The sequence below is a fragment of the Oncorhynchus mykiss genome, chromosome 4, assembly GCF_057628025.1.
Source record: "Oncorhynchus mykiss isolate SJ-2025 chromosome 4, ASM5762802v1, whole genome shotgun sequence".
In the NCBI taxonomy this organism is placed as follows: domain Eukaryota; kingdom Metazoa; phylum Chordata; class Actinopteri; order Salmoniformes; family Salmonidae; genus Oncorhynchus; species Oncorhynchus mykiss.
The window spans coordinates 30019622-30041117 of NC_143025.1; the positions used below are offsets into that span (position 1 = coordinate 30019622).

The window sequence follows — 21496 nt, forward strand, 5'->3', positions numbered from 1 at the left end:
CTCTTTGCTACCGCACGGCAAGCGGTACCGGAGCACCAAATCTGGGACCAAAAGTCTCGTGAACAACATCTACCCCCGAGCCATAAGACTGCAAAATAGTTCATCAAATAGCCACCCGAATGATCTGCATTGCCCCTTTTCTGAAATAACAAATGTAAAAAAAAAAAAAATGTATTACCACTTTTTCTCCCCAATTTCATGGTATCCAATTCGTAGTTACAGTCCTGTCCCATCGCTGCAACTCCCGTACGGACTCGGGAGAGGCGAAGGTCGAGAGCCGTGCGTCCTCTGAAACACAACCCAGCCAAGCCGCACTGATTCTTGACACAACGCCAGCTTAACCCGGAAGCAGCCGCACCAATGTGTCGGAGGAAACACCGTACACCTGGTGACCGTGTCAGCGTGCATTGCATCCGTCCCGCCACAAGAGTCGCTAGTGGCCAATAGTTTCTACCATTAAACCATCAGCTCTCCCCTACTTCCCCCATGGACATTATCCCCCACACCCCATCAACAGCATGTTGTTTTTCATTATTTTGTTTCAAGCCTTCCCTAAAACCATAGCCCTAACCTTAACTACTCAGAATTAATACCTAAACTTGACCCTTTGAGTTGTTCATGTTTTAACCCTGTAACCACTCGGAATAAACCCTGTAATCTTGCGGAATTGTAGAAAATAGACGTTCATCCATAATACGTTTAATTTTGAAGTGAAACTAAGAGATCTTGTTGCTCACACACCATACCAAAGAGAGCCTTTTACTCTCTCGGTCTGTCTCAGTTTGCTTAGGTTTTGCAGGTGAGTGTGGAACAGGGGGTGGTGGTGACACTGTTGAGGCGAGATGACCACAAACTTGTTGGGATAAACTGTCTCGTCAGAGAGAGAAACACACACTGTGACTCTCTCTCCTGTGGTTTATAAACACAGCCAGTTGTGTTTGGAGGAAAAAACATGCAGGTCCTGTAAATGTCTGGGGGGGGGGGGGGGGGGGGGCTGCTTTCCTGGAGGTGTTTAGAGTTGTTGAGGAGACAGGAGACGAGGAAGCAGTGTACACGGGGATGGATGTGCACATGGTGTCAGACCATGGCAGGGTCAGGGGTTGCTGGAGAAGGGGAGCGAGGGAAACAGACAGGACAAGAGAGGGAGAGTAAATCTCATTACTCGCTCTCATCACACCTCTAACCTATAGCAGTGGTCTGCTATCTCACACAGAGTGGCGACAGAGCCGTAATCTAATTAATACTACTCTATTCCTAAGCCATTTCCTCGTCCTCTTACCTCTGTTTTCATAGTCTCTTTATATTCCTGAAGTTGTAAAGCCAGCAGCAGGACAGCACAGTATTTAGGAACTTATTAAAAGTAAATCACGGAAAAACAAAACAGGCCTGTACCAGTCAGCGTCCCATGCCAAAGTGGAATTTGAAAACAACCCTGTAAACCTGCTTTCTGAGCTGGACCCATGCTTATTAAAAAGGGAGGAAGAAACCGCGGCTTACTTGGTACCAGTATCCTTTGTACCACCTTAGTCCTCCTTGATCCACATTAGTCTATGCCTGTCCTGTACCCTTCTGACCTCTGTAGTTCTCACAGTCCACTCTGCCTTCCAGCTTTAGTATCATAGTAATCAGCAGGCTTTTATAGAAGAAAGTGGAAAATGTGTCCTCAGGTCCTCTGGATAACAGGTAGGCCCAGTGATAACCATCTGATCCCCACTGTGTATTGTCGTTTCTGTTTTTAGCTGATGTATGTGTGTTTTGTGTATGTTCGGGACCCCATTCAAAACATGGTCTTGCGAAATCAGATCTCACGATCAAGGCTTGTGACGGGAGAGTTGCAATCAAAATTGACCAGTAATATGTGAGCCCCAAGTTTTATTGAGCTATTAAGCGAAATGAGTTTGTGTGCTCCTCTCTCTCTATTGATTTAATTTCACTGTTCTTGGGCTCTGGCTACAGGGTGGAAACAGAGAAGGGTAATTATGTTGGAAACCGCATGGCTGGATGATATGGCTATTTTCTCTGGCTGGTGTGGTGGTTGCCCTGGGTTGCCCTGAAGAGAACGGTGGGCAGAGCTGGGCACCCTAGTGGTGGTGTAATGTTAGTGAAGCCATGGGAATGGACTGTAACCATGTGAGAGAGGTCCTGTGAGGTCAGGTCATCCTGTGATCAGGTCGACACCTCTGACCTCTCATTCACTCTGTGGTTAACATTAAAAAAATAAAAAAAAACAGAAAACAGTAGATTTACTTTTTACCTACTCACGTAAGAAAGCTTTCCCTCACTTTAGAAGTTAGTTACAGTATATTGTCGAGGTTATAGAGTGTGAAATATAGTTTTATTTTTCAGTGATAAAAATGTGGTTGTAGTAATATAGATGTGGTTGTGTAGGATGACATGGTGGTTGTAGTGATATAGCTAGATGTGGTCAGTGTGATCGGTGGTGTTAGTTCACGGTGTTTACAGAGTTATGAAGAGGGCTGTTTGGGTACAGTAAATACCTCTCCATAGGGCTTTACCTCAAGGTTGGTGGGGGTAGGGTACCCACTTTGCTGGCGCTGCCACGCTACCTGCCAATGCTGCCCCCGCCTCTGCCCCCCCACTGGAATGGAAGAGGGTTTGTCTGAATGGGGCAGATTGAGCAGGTTTGGGTCGTACCCAGCCCACAATCACAGGGCCTGTGTGCAGCCTGGGACTAGCGCTGGACAGGGGTGGGGTATGCCTCAACAAACACTCCCTTTCACCCCTTCCTGGAACATCACACTAGTTACCTCTACGTCAACAGCCCAGACTGAGCTACTCACACACCATACATGTACTACATCCCTCCCATAGACCAGCTAGTGGCTGAGCCAGTTAGTGAGGGAAACAATCTCTCTGAAAGACAGTGATAAACTGAATGAACAGGGAGTAGGCCTAACTCACTAGGGAGTAGGCCTACTTTATTGAATGAGGATACAAAAGGGAGAGTGACGGTCAGTCAATCATGTTGTCTGTTGTTCATTAAGAGGCATAGCAGTAGTCAGTAGTAAGTATGTAAGCAATGGGAGAGCAGTGGAGCAGAGTAGAACTAACCTCTCCACCCCGGCCTGTTGCTCCATCCCTGCTGGGATTAGCCCGACCTGCCTCTCATAACATTCCGGCTCCCAGCTATTACTGATCAGAAACAAGGCTTCTGCTCTGTCTGTCCCTATGCCCCTGGGTCACATTCTAGAACAACCAGCCAGATGCTTTATCCCTGTCTAATTGTCTGTGGGTTGCTATTTTTGACTATCTGACTCTGGTTACTATGTTTGTATGTATGTTTCTATTTTTACGGCGTTAACATTGTACGAATGTGCAGAACAGCTGGCTGGTGTGTTTAAGGACATATTCAATTGCTCCCTGTCCCAGTCTGTTGTCCCCAAATGCTTCAAGATGGCTACCATTTTTCCTGTATCCAAGGAGGCAAAGATAACTGAAATAAATGACTCCCGCCCCGTAGCACTCACTTCTGTCATCATGAAGTGCTTTGAGAGGCTAGTTAAGGATCATATCACCTCCACCTTATCTGCCACCCTAGACCCACTTCAGTTTGCATACCGCCCCAACAGGTCCACAGACAACACAATTACCATCACACTGCACACTGCCCTATCCCATCTGGACAAGAGGAATACCTATGTAAGAATGCTGTTCATTGACTACAGCTCAGCATTCAACACCATAGTACCCTCCAAGCTCATCATCATCAAGCTGGAGGCCCTGGGTCTCAACCCCGCCCTGTGCAATTGGGTCCTGGATTTTCTGATGGGCCACCCCCAAGGGTAAGTGCTCAGCCCCCTCCTGTACTCCCCTGTTCACCCACGACTGCGTGGACACAACAGTAGTGGGCTTGAGGAAGGCCAAAAAGATCATCAAGGGCATTCTTCCACCCGAACCACTGTCTGTTCACACTGCTACCATCTAGAAGGCGAGGTCAGTACAGGTGCATCAAAGCTGGGACCGAGAGATTGAGAAACAGCTTCTATCTCAAGGCCATCAGACTGCTAAAAAGCAATCACTAACTCAGAGAGTCTGCTGCCTACATTGAGACCCAATCGCTGGCCACTTTAATAAATGGATCACTAGTCACTTTATACAATGCCACTCTAAATAATACCACTTTAATAATGTTTACATATCTTATATTACTCATATCACATGTATATACTGTATTTTATACCATCTATTGCACCTTGCCTATGCCGCTCGGCCATCACTCATCCATATACTTACATGTACATATTCTCATTCCCCCTTTAGATTTGTGTGTATTAGGTCATTGTTTGGGAATTGTTAAATGACTTGTTAGATATAACTGCACTGTTGGAACTAGAAGCACAAGCATTTCGCTACACTTGCATTAACATCTGCTAACCAGACTCCTGAACTCTAATCCCTGAACCCTAACCTCTGACCTCTCCTGCGCAGGCTCAAAACTACAGCCATGGTAGGCCCCGCAGAGTGTGAGTAGGCTATCAACGTTTTATTTTCCCTTTCAATCAGAAAAAGTTCATAAGAAGATCAATATGCAATCTAGTCTGGTTTAGTCAAATCTGGTTTACATCAACATGGCCAGTTTAGTCTAACTATTGGTCGGGTCCACTGTCTGTAGTCTCTTATCTGACCTGCATGCCACAGACAGAGGGGCTTTAAGTCTGTAATTGTCTTTACCCCAGGGGTATGAAGCCTGTCCCCAAGCCAGCCCAGACATTCCTCCCCTCTCTGGACTGTCTCAATCTGCTACTGTTGTCCCCTACCTACCCCCACAGGGCATCGTGACATTTTGGACCAGTCCTCGAGTACCCCCAACAGCACACATTTTTATGTAGCACACCTGATTCAACTTGTCAACTAATCATCAAGCCCTCAAAGAGTTGAATCAGGTGAGTTTGTCCAGGGTGTCAACAAAAATGTCTGCTGTTGGAGGTACTTGAGGACTGGAGTTGGGAAACACTGCCCTGGGGGGCTGCAGACTGTAACAAATGAGTGTGAATGACTGACATGCTGGTGTGAGTCATCCAGGAGTCCAGTGCTGCAGACTCCCTACCGTCTCTTTACAGCCTCATATCTGGGATGACCTGGACTGACTGTCCTCTCATCTATTCCCCAGACACCCCCCCAACACTGGGGGAAGGGAGGGACCGGTAAGCCCGGTGGAGACAGAGGGCCACTTCACAGTGTGAACAGCAGGGGCCTGGAAGTCCCTGAGTCTCTCTAGCACAATTTCAGAGACTCTCTGTCTTACTTCAGAGATATCTCTCTCCATCTTCACTCTGTCTTTCCCCCTCTCTCTTCATCTCCTTCCCTCTCCCCATCCTAGCCTCTCTTCCGTTGTTCAGCATGTTGCGTCCTGCTCATATCTGTGTCACTCTGATCTACAGACATGCCACACACCAACATGGACATATCCTGACACTGTTACTGTTTGAGTCAAACCAATCCATTCAATTTACTTCAGGGAAGGAGAGAGAAGAAAAAAAAAGTTGCTTGGTTTATCAGAGAAGTGAGTTATTTACCCATCTCTTCCTTCCTGTGTTTAGTCAAGGGGGATTACAGTGGGAGGGAATGCAGAGCAGATAGCTAATGGAGTTTACTCACTGTCAGGTGACCCAGGAATAAACCCCCCTCTCTCTCCCCCTGCACTGGACCCTGAGACAGTCTGAGATGGTCTGGGACGGCTGTGTTTACATACACCAGGCCTGACTGCACAGCCACCGCATGGCCCCAGCCCCAGAATAATGTACTATCTGTTTAATAGGGAGAGAGAGCCCTGTTTATAGAGAAGGCCCTTTTTAACTGGCTAATGGACTGTTGGGTCAGAGGTCAATATTAACCCATGTTACTTCCTGTTATCATTACCACTCTGCTCTGATGAGGATAGGTGCTCAACTCGCTGGACTCTCAGATCTACTTATCCAAAATTGACTCATTAGCCTGCTAAGCCTGGAACGGCCGTGATGCTTGCTCATTTTCCTCTGTGGAATCAGAGCAGCACTTTGTATGAAGACCTGTGGAAAATGTGCCCTCATTGAAGATCAAATCACATTTTTATTGTCACGTGCTTTGTAAACAACAGGTGTACACTAATAGTAAAATGTTGGGCCCTTCCCAACTATGCTGAATACAAGAAATAAATCAATAATAATAATAGAAAAAAGATATAGTGACACAAAGAATAAATACACAATGAGCAATAATAGCTTGGTTATATACATGGCGTACCAGTACCAAGTCGATGTGCAGGGAAATTGAGGTAGATACAGTGCCTTCGGGAATTATTCAGACCCCTTGACTTTTTACACATTTTGTTACGTTACAGCCTTATTCTAAAATTGACCCCCAAAATGTTTTCCTCTTCAATTGACACAAAATAACCCAATAGGTTTTAGAAATGTTTGCCAATTTATTACAAATAAAACTTTGACAGCGTTTACAACATCGAGTCTTCTTGGGAATGACGCTACAAGCTTGGCACACCTGTATTTGGGGAGTTTCGCCCATTCTTCTCTGCAGATCCTCTCAAGCTCTGTCAGGTTGAATGGGAAGCGTTGTCGCACAGCTATTTTCAGGTCTCTCCAGAGATGTTCGATCGGGTTCAAGCCCAGGCTCTGGCTGGGCCACAAAAGGACATTCAAAGACTTGTCCCGAAGCCAGTCCTGTGTTGTCTTGGGGTCGTTGTCCTGTTGGAAGGTAAACCTTTGCCCCAGTCTGAGGTCCTGGGCACTCTAGAGCAGGTTTTCATCAAGGATCTCTCTGTACTTTGCTCCATTCATCTTTCCATCGAACCTGACTAGTCTCCCAGTCCCTGCCGCTGAAAAAACATCCCCACAGCATGATGCTGCCCCCACCATGCTTCACCGTAGGGATGGTGCCAGTTATTCTCCAGATGTGATGCTTGGCATTCAGGCTAAAGAGTTCAACCTTGGTTTCATCAGACCAGAGAATCTTGTTTCTCATGGTCTGAGAGTCTTTAGGTGCCTTTTGGCAAACTCCAAGCAGGCTGTCATGTGCCTTTTACTGAGAAGTGGCTTCCGCCTGGCCACTCTACCTAATAGGCCTAATTGGTGGAATGCTGCAGAGATGGTTGTCTTTCTGGAAGGTTCTCCCATCTACACAGAGGAACTCTGGAGCTCTGTCAGAGTGACCATCGGGTTCTTGGTCACCTCCCTGACCAAGGCCCTTCTCTCCCCCGATTGCTCAGTTTGGTCGGGCGGCCAGCTTTAGGAAGAGTCTTGGTGGTTCCAAACTTCTTCCATTTAAGAATGATGGAGGCCACTGTGTTCTTGGGGACCTTCAATGCTGCAGACAGTTTTGGTACCCTTCCCCTGATCTGTGCCTCGACACAATCCTGTCTCGGAGCTCTACGGACAATTCCTTCGACCTCCTGGCTTGGTTTTTGCTCTGACACCGGTGGGACCTTATAAAGACAGGTGTGTGCCTTTCCAAAGCATGTCCAATCAATTGAATTTACCACAGGTGGACTCCAATCAAGTTGTAGAGACATCTCAAGGATGATCAATGGAAACAGAATGCCCCTGAGCTCAATTTTGAGTCTCATAGCAAAGGGTCTGAATACTTATGTAAATAAGTTTTTTTTTTTTTCTCAATTCATTTGTAAAAATCTCTAAAAACCTGTTTTCGCGTTGTGGGGTATTGTGTGTAGATTGCTGAGGATTGTTTTTTATTTCGTCCATTTTAGAATGAGGCTGTAACGTAACAAAATGTGGAAAAAGCCAAGGGGTCTGAGTACTTTCCGAAGGCCCTGTATGTCCTCAGCGGGGACTGTGAGTATGTAGCCCACATTGTCATCAGGGGCTCTCATCTGCAGCTCAGGGTCATTGTGCTCCAACCGTGAGAAAAAGGTGTTTAACTCGTCCGGTATGGTGTCGTTGGTGACCGCGATGTGGCTGGTTTTCTTTTTGTAATCCGTGATCGCTAGGAGCCTCTGCCACATATGTTTTGTGTCTGACCTGATGAATTCCTCCTCCACTTTGTCCCTATACCTCTGTTTTGCCATCTTGATCAATCTGCGTAGGTCGTATTAGTACTGTTAAACTTCTCTAGGGTAGGGTGCAGCATTGGGAATTTTGGATGAAAATCATGCCCAAATTAAACTGCCTGCCACTCTGCCATAAAAGCTAGAATATGCATATGATTAGTAAATGTGGATAGAAGACACTCTGAAGTTTCTGAAACTGTTTGAATGATGTCTGTGAGTATAACAGAACTCATATGGCAGGCAAAAACCTGAGAAAAAATCCAACCAGGAAGTGGGAAATGTGAGGCTTGTAGTTTTTTAACTCAGCCCCTATTGAATTTACAGTGGGATATTGGTTATGTTGCACTTCCTAAGGATTCCACTAGATGTCAACAGTCTTTAGAAACTGTTTGATGCCTCTACTGTGAAGTGAGGCTGAATGGGAGGGGATTGAGTCAGGTGTCTGCCAGCAGCCTCGACATCAATCTCGCGCTCCTGTGAGAGCGAGCTCTATTCCATTGCGTCTCTAGAGACAAAGGAATTCTCCAGTTGGAATATTATTGAAGATTTATGTTAAAAACATCCTAAAGATTGATTCTATAATTAATTTGACAGGTTTCTATGGACCGTAACGGAACTTTTGGACATTTCGTCTGCAACTGGTGGACGTGCTTCGTGAGTGTGGATTTGTTTACCAAACGGGCTAACAAAAATGATGTATTTGGACATAAATGATGGACATTATCGAACAAAACAAACATTTAATGTGGACCTGGGATGCCTGGGAGTGCATTCTGATGAACATCATCAAAGATAAGTGAATATTTATAATGCTATTTCTGACTAATGTTGACTCCAACATGGCGGATATCAATTTGGCTTGATTTTGTCGTCTGAACGCTGTACTCAGATTATTGCATGGTTTGCTTTTTCTGTAAAGTTTTTTTGAAATCTGACACAGCGGTTGCATTAAGGAGATGTTTATCTAAAGTTCCATGTATAATAGTCGTATCTTTATCAATGTTTATTATGAGTATTTCTGTAATTTGATGTGGCTCTCTGCAAAAATCACTGCATGTTTTGGAACTACTGAACATAACGCTCCAACTCAGATTTTTGGATATAAATATGAACTTTACCGAAGTCCTATGAGTGTCATCTGATGAAGATCATCAAAGGTTAGTGATTCATTTTATCTATATTTCTGCTTTTTGTGACTCCTCTCTTTGGCTGGAAAAATTGCTGGGTTTTTCTGTGAGTTAGTGGTGACCTAACATAATCATTTGTGGTGCTTTCGCTGTAAAGCATTTTCAGACACTGTGACACTGTGGACACATTTTATCTTTAAAATGGTGTAAAATACATGTATGTTTGACCAGCAGTCTCTCGAAAGCCAGGCAGGTGTCCCAGCGTGGCAGGGTGGGGTGGCCAGGCCCAGCTGGAGCACCCCACAGTGACTCTCTAGAGCCCCCCAGCTACTTTTAAACAGCTGCACGTAGGAACACAGCTGCTCCGGGGTTACACGGCCTGAAAGGGGGACAACAACATAGACATCAGACATGAGGAAATTACATGAATTTCCTATTTATACAGTGGTTCCTCCTTTAACAATTGCGAGCTTATGCCGCGGGATTCAGAGGTAATTTGTAGTTTAGTACGGTACCTTGCGTCACCACTTCATTGCTCCAGACCAGCGCAAGGGGGAGTTAGAACACTGATTATGCTTTTGGGTCCTACTGTGTCTCTAACTGACAATGAATTGGCGACATGAACCTAAAAAGAAACTGCTAATTGTGCACGACTTCAGTATGACTTACTATTTTATTTTTAATTTCACCTTTATTTAACCAGGTAGGCCAGTTGAGAACAAGTTCTCGTTTACAACTGCGACCTGGGCAAGATTAAGCAAAGCAGTGCGACACATACAACAACACAGAGTTACACATAAACGAACGTACAGTCAATAACACAAGAGAAAAATCTATGTACAGTGTGTGCAAATATAGAAGAGTAGGGAGGTAAGTAAATAAATTGGCCATAGAGGAGAAATAATTACAATTTGGCATTAACACAATAGATGTGCAGATGATGATGTGCAAGTAGAGATACTGGGATGCAAAAGAGCAAGAGGATAAATAACAATATGGGGATGAGGTAGTTGGGTGTGCTATTTACAGATTGGCTGTGTAGAGGTAAGCTGCTCTGACAGCTGTACTTAAAGTTAGAGAGGGAGATATAAGACTCCAGCTTCAGTGATTTTTGGCAGCAGAGAACTGGAAGGAAAGGCGGCAAAATTAAGTGTTGGCTTTGGGGATGACCAGCGAAATATACCTGCTGGAGAGCGTGCTATGGGTGGGTGTTGCTATGGTGACCAGTGAGCTGAGATAGGGCGGTGCTTTACCTAGCAAAGACTTATATATGACCTGGAGCCAGTGTGTTTGGCGACAAATATGTAGTGAGGGCCAACCAACGAGAGCATACAGGTCGCAGTGGTGGATAGTATATGGGGCTTTGGTGACAAAACGGATGGCACTGTGATAGACTACATCCAGTTTGCTGAGTAGAGTTTTGGAGACTATTTTGTAAATGACATCGCCGAAGTCAAGGATCGGTAGGACAGTCAGTTTTACGAGGGTATGTTTGGCAGCATGAGTGAAGGAGGCTTTGTTGCGAAATAGGAAGCCAATTCTAGATTTAATTTTGGATTGGAGATGCTTAATGTGAGCCTGGAAGGAGAGTTTACAGTCTAACAAGACACCTAGGTATTTGTAGTTGTCCACATCTTCTAAGTCAGAACCGTCCAGAGTAGTGATGCTAGTCGGGTAGTAGTGATGCTAGTTCTCCCCATTTTCGTGGTATCCAATTGTTAGTAGTGTCTGCGCGATGAGACAAGGATATCCATACCGGCCAAACCCTGCCTAACCTCCCTAACCCGGACGACGCTAGGCCAATTGTGCGTCGCCCCACGGACCTCCCGGTCGCGGCCGGCTGCGACAGAGCCTGGGGGCGAACCCAGAGTCTCTGGTGGCACAGCCCTAGACCACTGCACCACCCGGGAGGCCTACCAGGCATCTTCTACTGACGGGATGAGGTCAATATCCTTCCAGGATTCCTGGGCCAGGTCGATTAGAAAGGCCTGCTCGCTGAAGTGTTTTAGGGAGCGTTTGACAGTGATGAGGGGGTAGTCATCACGCACGCAGGCAATGAGGCAGTGATCGCGGAGATCCTGGTTGAAGACAGCAGAGGTGTATTTAGAGGGCAAGTTGGTCAGGCTGATATCTAAGAGTGTGTCCATGGTTACGGATTTAGGTTTGTACATGGTAGGTTCCTTAATAATTTGTGTGAGATTGAGGGCATCTAGTTTAGATTGTATTTACGCCCAGAGTGTTAAGCATATCCCAGTTTAGGTCACCTAACAGTAAGAACTCTGAAGATAGATGGGGGGGCAATCAGTTCACATATGGTTTTCCAGGTCACAGCTGGGGGCTGAAGGAGGTCTATAACAAGCAGCAACGGTGAGAGACTTGTTTCTGGAAAGGTGGATTTTTAAAAGTATAAGCTCGAATTGTTTGGGCACAGACCTGGATAGTATGACAGAACTCGGCAGGCTATCTCTGCAGTAGACTGCAACTCCGCCCCCTTTGGCAGTTCTATCTTGTCGGAAGATGTTATAATTAGGGATGGAAATGTAAAGATTTTTGGTGGCCTTCCTAAGCCATGATTCAGACACGGCTAGGACATCAGGATTGGTGGAGTGTGCTAAAGCAGTGAATAATACAAACTTAGGGAAGAGGCTTCTAATGTTAACATGCATTAAACCATTTATTTAACTAGGCAAGTCAGTTAAGAACAAATTATTATCTGGAGACTTACATTTCCCTCACTAACTTTAAACATCAGCTATCTGAGCAGCTAACCGATCGCTGCCGCTGTACATAGTCCATCTGTAAATAGCTCACCCAAACTACCTATCCCCATATTGTTTTTATTTACTTTGCTGCTCTTTTGCACACCAGTATCACTACTTACACGCCATCATCTGCTCATCTATCACTCCAGTGTTAATCTGCTCAATTGTAATTACTTTGCTACTTTGGCCTATTTATTGGCTACCTCCTCATGCCATTTGCACACACTGTAAATAGACTTTCTTTTTTTTCTATTGTGTTATTGACTGTACGCTTGTTTATTCCATGTGTTTATTCCATTCTATGTTGTTGTTTCTTTCACACTGCTTTACTTTATCTTGGCCAGGTCGCAGTTGTAAATGAGAACTTGTTCTCAACTAGCTTACCTAGTTAAATAAAGGTGAAATAAAATAAAGATTTTTACAAGGACAGCCTACTCCTTTCTCCCCGTTGGGAATTGAACCCCGGTCTCCCACGTGCCCTGCCCGTAAATAGCCCAGTACTGTACTCCCGACCGTCACGTTGTGCAGCGCCATATTTTCCATTCCATCCTAACGGAAACCCAGAGTTTTTTAAAAAAAATTCTTGGAATAGAAACACCATACTATTAATCAAATTAATTAAGCAAGTACCAGTCAAATGTTTGGACACACCCACTCCATTGCAGGGTTTTTCCTTTATTTTGACTATTTTCTACATTTTAGAATAATAGTGAAGATATCACAACTATGAAATAACACATACGGAATCAGTTAAGAACAAATTCTTATTTACAAGGATAGCCTTGTCCTTCGTCCCCTTCGGGGAATTGAACCCCGGTCTCCCGCATGTCCGCATTCTCTAGTACAGCCATTATTGAAGGCTATCAAATGCTTCTCAAAGATGCCCTCTGGTGGTCAAACTAGCACTAACTAGCATTAATGGTTCCAGTGGTTGGCACTTAAATAACGTGCCATAGAATTCTGCGGCCCCATGCAAGCTGCGCCACAGTACGCTGCAACTTTTAAAAGGAGGAACCACTGTATATTCATAGTCCTTAAATTAACCAATTGATCAAACAAACGATCACATGGTATGCCATGGTTCAGTGCATACACACTAGAATACTCATACTAGTCTGCCTGGGGTGGCAGCCTGTTAAGGTAAAGTTAGCTGAACTAATGGATGATAGTCACTTAACAGACCCACCCACCCACTGACAGACAACCACTTTTCCTAATATCCTGATGGGAACAACACTGTATGGAAACAGAGATCCAGACTCCACAGGTAGAGGAGAGAAGCTTGGAGGAGATGTGCTGTGAGAACCTCAGCCATAATCATGTATTGGGTATGCTGCATACTCTGTGCAAGTGTGCATCTGTAACTTGAAGTGTTGTTGTTAAAGTGTGAGAGTCTATGTTTATGTACACCATAGTGTGTAATGGAATGTGTGTCTGTGAGAATGTGAGTGCGTGCACAACTGATAAGGTCCTGTAAGGCTGTCTCAGAGTGTGACTAACACATGTGAATCAGAGGTTGTCTCTGATTATTTGCAGAGCTGGCAGAGTGAAGCAGGGTTAGTGCTCCCACCAAGATCCTCCTCTCCTCCACGGAGGATCCACAGAGACACAGGAGGAATGGGGTGGGGGAGGCGGCCTGGAGGAAGGGGCAAGGGGGGACAGGGCGACCCCAGGGCTAGCGGCGAGAGGAGAGGGGTACACATGAACTCCTCATAAAGCCCAATTCTTCATGTTGATATTCAGAGCCATGAACAGATGAGGGAGTATTTCCTGTTGGACTACATGGCCAATGTTTTCTTTAGTGCGGCCAAAAACATGACTGGAGGAGAAACAGACAGGAGGGATGAAAAACGAGACAACTTTCCAGAATGTAAAATATAAATGAATGGAGTCATGTCAAGTACAGATGTAACGACTTGACTTTGTTGATATTACACCAATGAGTTCCACCATAAGATGTAACGTCTAACCCATTTTCAACATAGTGTGTCTGACCTACCTACTTCTGGGTGCTTCTTCTAAATCCGTAGATACCAACCCTTAGTCTGTGTGATTAACAGGGGCTGAGTGGTGTTTGTGCGACAAGGGCGGATCCCGAATGGGGCCGGGCCAGGTCTTTTTTTTTGACAAAAATGTCTGAAGAGTTTGATTATTAAAAGCCATCCATGAAAAGCTGAGACTCTCACAAACATGTAATGTTTTGCTATATGATGCCCACAAGCTACACAAGAGTTGTAAGGGGTTCTTCTACATATAATATCATAGGAAATCCCAGGACATACAGTAGTAACTATAATTCTGTAATGGTTTTGCGCCCCTCATCGGGGGCTATAATCAGCCTTGTCTCAGGATAGTAAGTTGCTGGTCTGTTGATATCCCATTAGTGGTGTGGGGGCGGTGCTTTGGCAAAGTGGGTGGGGTTATATCCTGGTTGGACTGTCCGGGGGTATCGTCGGACGAGGCCGCAGTGTCCCCCGACCCACCAATGTCTCAGTCTCCAGTATCTATGATTCAATAGTCTATGTGCCGGGGGGCTAGGGTCAGTCTGTTATACCTGGTATAATTCTCCTGTCTTATCTGTTGTCCTGTGTGAATTGAAGTATGCTCCCTCTAATTCTCTCTCTCGCCCTCCCCTCCTGGAGGACCTGAGCCCTAGGACCATGACTACCTGGCCTGATGACTCCTTGCTGTCCCCAGTCCACCTGGTCGTCCTGCTGCTTCAGTTTCAACTGTTCTGCCTGCGGTTATGGAACCCTGACCTGTTCACCGGATGTGCTACCTTGTCGCGGTACCTGCTGCTTTTGACTCTCCCTCTCTCTCTACCGCACCTGCTGTCTCGACCTCTGAATGCTCAGCTATGAAATGGCAACAGACATTTACTCCTGAGGTACTGACCTGCTGCACCCTCTACTATCCTGCTGGTCAACTATGAACGTTTGAACATCTTGAAATATAATCAGGCCTTAATGGCCATGTACTGTTATAATCTCCACCCGGGACAGCCAGAAGAGGACTGGCCACCCCTGAGAGCCATGTTCCTCTCTGTGACATCTGCTGATGCTGGCTTGATAAATAAATGTGATTGATTGATTGACTCTAATAAGCTCACATAGCTGCTGTCACAATCTCCAAACTCTACACAGTTGTCACTGGCTAGTTGGATATTCATCAAACAATTTCTGAACTTAATACGAGTTCAGTTTTATCAGGTTTTTGCTTTGTGGGACCTTACATTTTTTATTGATGATTGTCAATAAAAAACTAATGAATGCAACTGTTTATATCAAATTGTTTTGTGTTCTACTTGTAGCCCTGGTTGTCCTAAAAAGAAAATGGCCTCACACTCCACTGTGAGGCTAAATATAGGGGCTGGACTTGCAGATAAATGAAAGTCAGACAAATGAAAAGGTAATTTTTGCTTGGGTCTCAGGACTGAGGGGTAATGCTGGAGTGGATAATAAAATGTGTTCAGTTTTCGGCAAGACCGGTTAGAATGGCAGCATTAACCTAACAAAGGACTCCTATTCCCAGAAAGCATCCTAGTCTGGTGCTGAGTAAAGTTGACAGCACTAAAGACGGTTGAAACAACCTGCTGGGTAATGTGGTCTCCTCACCTTCCTAAATCAACCTACGTGCTGTGCTCTCTGTGTGGCACCAACGGGCAGAATGGAAGATATGTGTACAAAAGTGAATCAGGTTACCTTTCCAACATTAAAGCAGAATGGAGGAATGGACCCGGGTCCAGGAATATCCAGACAGTGAAAAGCCATATTGTGAACAGCACCGAACCGTGGCAGTAAAAAAAGCCTGGCAGTATACTCAAACATCATTTAGCCTGATGTGCCAACCATAACTCAGCCCAGAAGCGGGGAGGAGAACCACAGCCAGGGCCAAACATAATTTAGCCCTAGAATAGGCATGGGAGTGCAAGATACTGAGGGACAACCATAATCTAACCCGGGGGTGGAGACACAGTGTGAGAGGAAGTACAAGCCAGTGAAAAAAATAGCAAATGAGAGAGGCACACAATGAGTTTGAGGATCAACCATGAGTCAACCCCTGAACAATGCTACAAGGCCAAGGGCCAAACATTATTAACCCTGAAACTGAACCAGGAGGATGACTTGCATTTTTGGTGGAGTGTGTGGGTGACTCAGGGGCTTAGAAGTTCTGGCTGTTTGAACATGAAGCTTTCCAGTGGTTTGCCTCACTCACAGTCCAGGCTCGTAACTCACGGTGCTGCCTGGAGCAGAGGAAGGAGCAGGGGCTTTTATTTATGGACATATCACTGGGCCTGCTCCCAGACTGTACAGTAGAGTACAGCACACACACCCACAACACACTCCACTCAGTCACATCGCCGCACCTGTGTGTGTGTGTGTGTGTGTGTGTAAATGAGTAAAGCAGCAGGAGAGAGATTATGTAGCTGCATACAGCATGTCTTATGTTCAGAATATATGTGTAGCCTAGTCCTTTTTCTCCTGTTACTAATGTGCGAGGTGTGTGTGTTGTGATTCTTCTGACATGGTTCTGATCCTGTTGGCTGGGGAAGCAGGAAATAGTGGTTTGATGCATTGGTTTGGCATCAAATGTGTGAGTGTGTGTACGTGTACAATCGAGTATCTGCCATAGTCAACTATTTCTGCAAAGTGAAAAATTCCACAATACACTGGGGGAATTAGGCCATATGCTACAGAGCCAGCACAGGTCCTGTCAACACTTTTCTCTTCTACTGCAACACACACACAACGCTGTCAAAATAACTCAGGGTTAAAACACCCCAAAACAACACTGAACACCCTCAGACTGACACATGAACACACAACTTATACCATGTTAATATGATATCTGAGTGAGAGTTACTAACAAAGTCAAATGGGAACCCCCTGGAGGACGTGGCCCCTGGGCAGGTACCCATCATGCCCATCAGTAATACTGCATTTCTATACTATTTAAAAACTCTCAAATGCTACAGTGCCTTCAAAAAGTATTCATACACATACAGTGGGGAGAATAAGTATTTGATAACCTGCAAAATTGGCACTGTTTCCTACTTACAAAGCATGTAGAGGTCTGTAATTTTTATAAAACAAAAATCCAGAAAATCACATTGTATGATTTTTAAGTCATTAATTTGCATTAAGGTTGTTCTGAGTGGAACTTGTCCAGTTAAACCGCTGTATGGTCTTGGCCACCGTGCTGCAGCTCAGTTTCAGGGTCTTGGCAATCTTCTTATAGCCCAGGCCATCTTTATGTAGAGCAACAACTATTTTTTGCAGAGTTCTTTGCAAGGTGCCATGTTGAACTTCCAGTGACCAGTCAGTATGAGGGAGTGTGAGAGCGATGACACCAAATTTAACACACCTGCTCCCCATTCACACCTGAGACCTTGTAACACTAACGAGTCACATGACACCGGGGAAGGAAAATGGCTAATTGGGCCCAATTTGGACATTTACACTTAGGGGTGTACTCACTTTTGTTGCCAGCAGTTTAGACATTAATGGCTGCATGCTGAGTTATTTTGAGGGGACAGAAAATTTACAAGCTGTACACTCACTACTTTAAATTGTAGCAAAGTGTCATATCTTCAGTGTTGTCACATGAAAAGATATACTCAAATATTTACAAACATGTGTACTCACTTTTGTGATATACTGTATACACATACATATACATATATACATATACATACAGTGCCTTGCAAAAGTATTCGGCCCCCTTGAACTTTGCGATCTTTTGCCACATTTCAGGCTTCAAACATAAAGATATAAAACTGTATTTTTTTGTGAAGAATAAACAACAAGTGGGACACAATCATGAAGTGGAACGACATTTATTGGATATTTCAAACTTTTTTAACAAATCAAAAACTGAAAAATTGGGCGTGCAAAATTATTCAGCCCCCTTAAGTTAATACTTTGTAGCGCCACCTTTTGCTGCGATTACAGCTGTAAGTCGCTTGGGGTATGTCTCTATCAGTTTTGCACATCGAGAGACTGACATTTTTTCCCATTCCTCCTTGCAAAACAGCTCGAGCTCAGTGAGGTTGGATGGAGAGCATTTGTGAACAGCAGTTTTCAGTTCTTTCCACAGATTCTCGATTGGATTCAGGTCTGGACTTTGACTTGGCCATTCTAACACCTGGATATGTTCATTTTTGAACCATTCCATTGTAGATTTTGCTTTATGTTTTGGATCATTGTCTTGTTGGAAGACAAATCTCCATCCCAGTCTCAGGTCTTTTGCAGACTCCATCAGGTTCTTCCAGAATGGTCCTGTATTTGGCTCCATCCATCTTCCCATCAATTTTAACCATCTTCCCTGTCCCTGCTGAAGAAAAGCAGGCCCAAACCATGATGCTGCCACCACCATGTTTGACAGTGGGGATGGTGTGTTCAGCTGTGTTTCTTTTACGCCAAACGTTTTGCATTGTTGCCAAAAAGTTCAATTTTGGTTTCATCTGACCAGAGCACCTTCTTCCACGTTTGGTGTGTCTCCCAGGTGGCTTGTGGCAAACTTTAAACAACACTTTTTATGGATATCTTTAAGAAATGGCTTTCTTCTTGCCACTCTTCCATAAAGGCCAGATTTGTGCAATATACGACTGATTGTTGTCCTATGGACAGAGTCTCCCACCTCAGCTGTAGATCTCTGCAGTTCATCCAGAGTGATCATGGGCCTCTTGGCTGCATCTCTGATCAGTCTTCTCCTTGTATGAGCTGAAAGTTTAGAGGGACGGCCAGGTCTTGGTAGATTTGCAGTGGTCTGATACTCCTTCCATTTCAATATTATCGCTTGCACAGTGCTCCTTGGGATGTTTAAAGCTTGGGAAATATTTTTGTATCCAAATCCGGCTTTAAACTTCTTCACAACAGTATCTCGGACCTGCCTGGTGTGTTCCTTGTTCTTCATGATGCTCTCTGCGCTTTTAACGGACCTCTGAGACTATCACAGTGCAGGTGCATTTATACGGAGACTTGATTACACACAGGTGGATTGTATTTATCATCATTAGTCATTTAGGTCAACATTGGATCATTCAGAGATCCTCACTGAACTTCTGGAGAGAGTTTGCTGCACTGAAAGTAAAGGGGCTGAATAATTTTGCACGCCCAATTTTTCAGTTTTTGATTTGTTAAAAAAGTTTGAAATATCCAATAAATGTCGTTCAACTTCATGATTGTGTCCCACTTGTTGTTGATTCTTCACAAAAAAATACAGTTTTATATCTTTATGTTTGAAGCCTGAAATGTGGCAAAAGGTCGCAAAGTTCAAGGGGGCCGAATACTTTCGCAAGGCACTGTATATATATATATATATATATATATATATATATATATATATATATATATATAGAGAGAGAGAGAGAGATACATACATATACAGTGGGGCAAAAAGTATTTAGTCAGCCACCAATTGTGCAAGTTCTCCCACTTAAAAAGATGAGAGCCCTGTAATTTTCATCATAGGTACACTTCAACTATGACAGACAAAATGAGAAGAAAAACCATGTATGTATTTGGGAGTAACTACAATGTTGTTGATCCATCCTCAGTTTTCTCCTATCACAGCCATTAAACTCTAACTACTTTAAAGTCACCATGGTGAAATCCCTAATTGGTTTCCTTCCTTTCCAGTAACTTGAGTTAGGAAGGACACCTGTATCTTTGTAGTGACTGGCTGTATTGATACGCCATCCAAAGTGTAAATAATAACTTCACCATGCTCAAAGGGATATTCAAGGTCAGTTTTTTTTTTAAACGCATCTACCAATAGGTGCCCTTCTATGCGAGGCATTGGAAAACAGCCCTGGTCTTTGTGGTTGAAATTTACTGCAGGACTGAGGGACCTTACAGATAATTGTTTATGTGGGGTACAGTAAGTACACTTATGAGTCCATGAAACTTGTTAAGCACATTTTTACTCCTGAAGTTATTTAGGCTTGCCATAACAAAGGGGCTGAATACTTATTGACTGAAGAAATTTCAGCGTTACATTTTTTATTAATTTGTAAACATTTAGAAAAACATAATTCCCCTTTGACATTATGGGGTATTGTGTTCGGGCAGGGACAACATTTTTAAAAACGTTTAATTCAGGCTGTAACAAAACAAAATGTCAAAAAAGGTGTGTGAATACTTTCTGAAGACACTGCATTAGGAGAACAGCAGAAACAAGCAAAAATTACCCCAGCCATTATCACATTGGTTGCTGTTGCTTCATTCACCTCAGGTGGTCCGGAGCTCGGTCCTCATATGTAGCTACAGCCCTGGCGAGCGTCTGGATGGATACTACTACAGTATGTGTGAATGAGCAGTCAATGTGAAATCTGCCTAACTTACAGCTCTGTTTTCTCCCTTGTCATGTGACCACACAGGCATTAGACCAGGGCTAGAATGTGGCGTCCCACAGTGCTGGTGGGCATGATGGGAACAGTGTGGGGGCAGGACGGACACTGTGAGGGGTAAGAGGGGAGTGGAGGTTTGGTCCTCTGCCAGGGAGGTATAAAGATCCAGTTTGTCAAGGCTTTGGCACTTCCCTCTTTCCTGGACACAGGCTAAGTCAACAGGCTGTCAGAGGGGAGCAACAGCTTACTGCTATACCAACATATCTCTCCCTATCTCCCTCTCTCCCGCTCTCTCTATTTCCCTCTCTCCCGCTCGTATAAATCTCTCTTTCTCCCTCTTTACTACCCTCTCCCTCTGAGGTGTTTTTCTAAATGAACCCATAAGAGAGCAAGCCACCCAGAATTAGAAGGATACGACGATGCTGCTCTCAGACACAGATGTGTAAAAGGAAACCACCATGGCGGCAGCATACTGCATGTGTGTGTGTGGGACCCCCTGTCACATATTCCAACCTGCTTGTTAAGTGAGCCTGCTTACCTCTGTGATTACAGCAGCAGCAGGACCACAGAGCCCCTCTATTACTGCTGCAAACAGACCTGCCACATGCCAATATACATTCTGTATCAGCCCAGTGTGTGTGTGTGTGTGTGTGTGTGTGTGTGTACATAGCATACTACATATAATTCATGCATGCACCTCCTACATTACCGTTCAAAAGTTTGGGGTCACTTAGAAATGACCATGTTTTTGAAAGAAAAGCACATTTTTTTGTCCATTAAAAAGGACATCAAATTGATCCGAAATACAGTGTAGACATTGTTAATATTGTAAATGACTATTGTAGCTGGAAACGGCTGATTTTTAATGGAATATCTCCATAGGCGTACAAAGGCCCATTATCAGCAACCATCACTCCTGTGTTCCAATGGCACATTGTGTTAACTAATCCAAGTTTATCATTTTAAAAGGGTAATTGATCATTAGAAAACCCTTTTGCAATTATGTTAGCACAGCTGGAAACTGTGGTTCTGATTAAAAAATAAGTAAAACTGGCCTTCTTTAGACTAGTTGAGTATCTGGAGCATCAGCATTTGTGGGTTCAATTACAGGCTCATAATGGCCGGAATCAAATAACTTTCTCCTGAAACGTGTCAGTCTATTGTTGCTTCTGAGAAATGAAGGCTATTCCATGCGAGAATTGCCAAGAAACTGAAGATCTCGTACAACGCTGTGTAC

At 44.3% G+C, this 21496-nt stretch overlaps 1 protein-coding gene across 3 annotated transcripts in view; it reads right to left on the reverse strand.

Annotated features, from left to right (window-relative positions):
- LOC110521666 (sec1 family domain-containing protein 2-like) overlaps nucleotides 1-21496 on the reverse strand; it is an 85572-nt gene that overhangs the window by 39516 nt on the left and 24560 nt on the right. Inside the window, exons 1-2 of one of the 3 annotated variants that reach the window (XR_016495203.1) lie at nucleotides 15611-15751; nucleotides 9323-9526 (exon numbers count right to left, since the gene is read on the reverse strand). The exons of 1 other annotated variant lie outside the window; for it this stretch is intronic. Coding sequence is in view for 1 of the 2 variants with exons in the window: in XM_090231821.1 (XP_090087947.1) it covers nucleotides 15611-15739 (129 nt within the window). In the remaining variant the exon portion in view is untranslated. Of the gene's footprint in view, nucleotides 1-9322; nucleotides 9527-15610; nucleotides 15864-21496 lie in introns of those variants that run through there. One more of the 3 variants, XM_090231821.1, reaches the window with a different exon arrangement.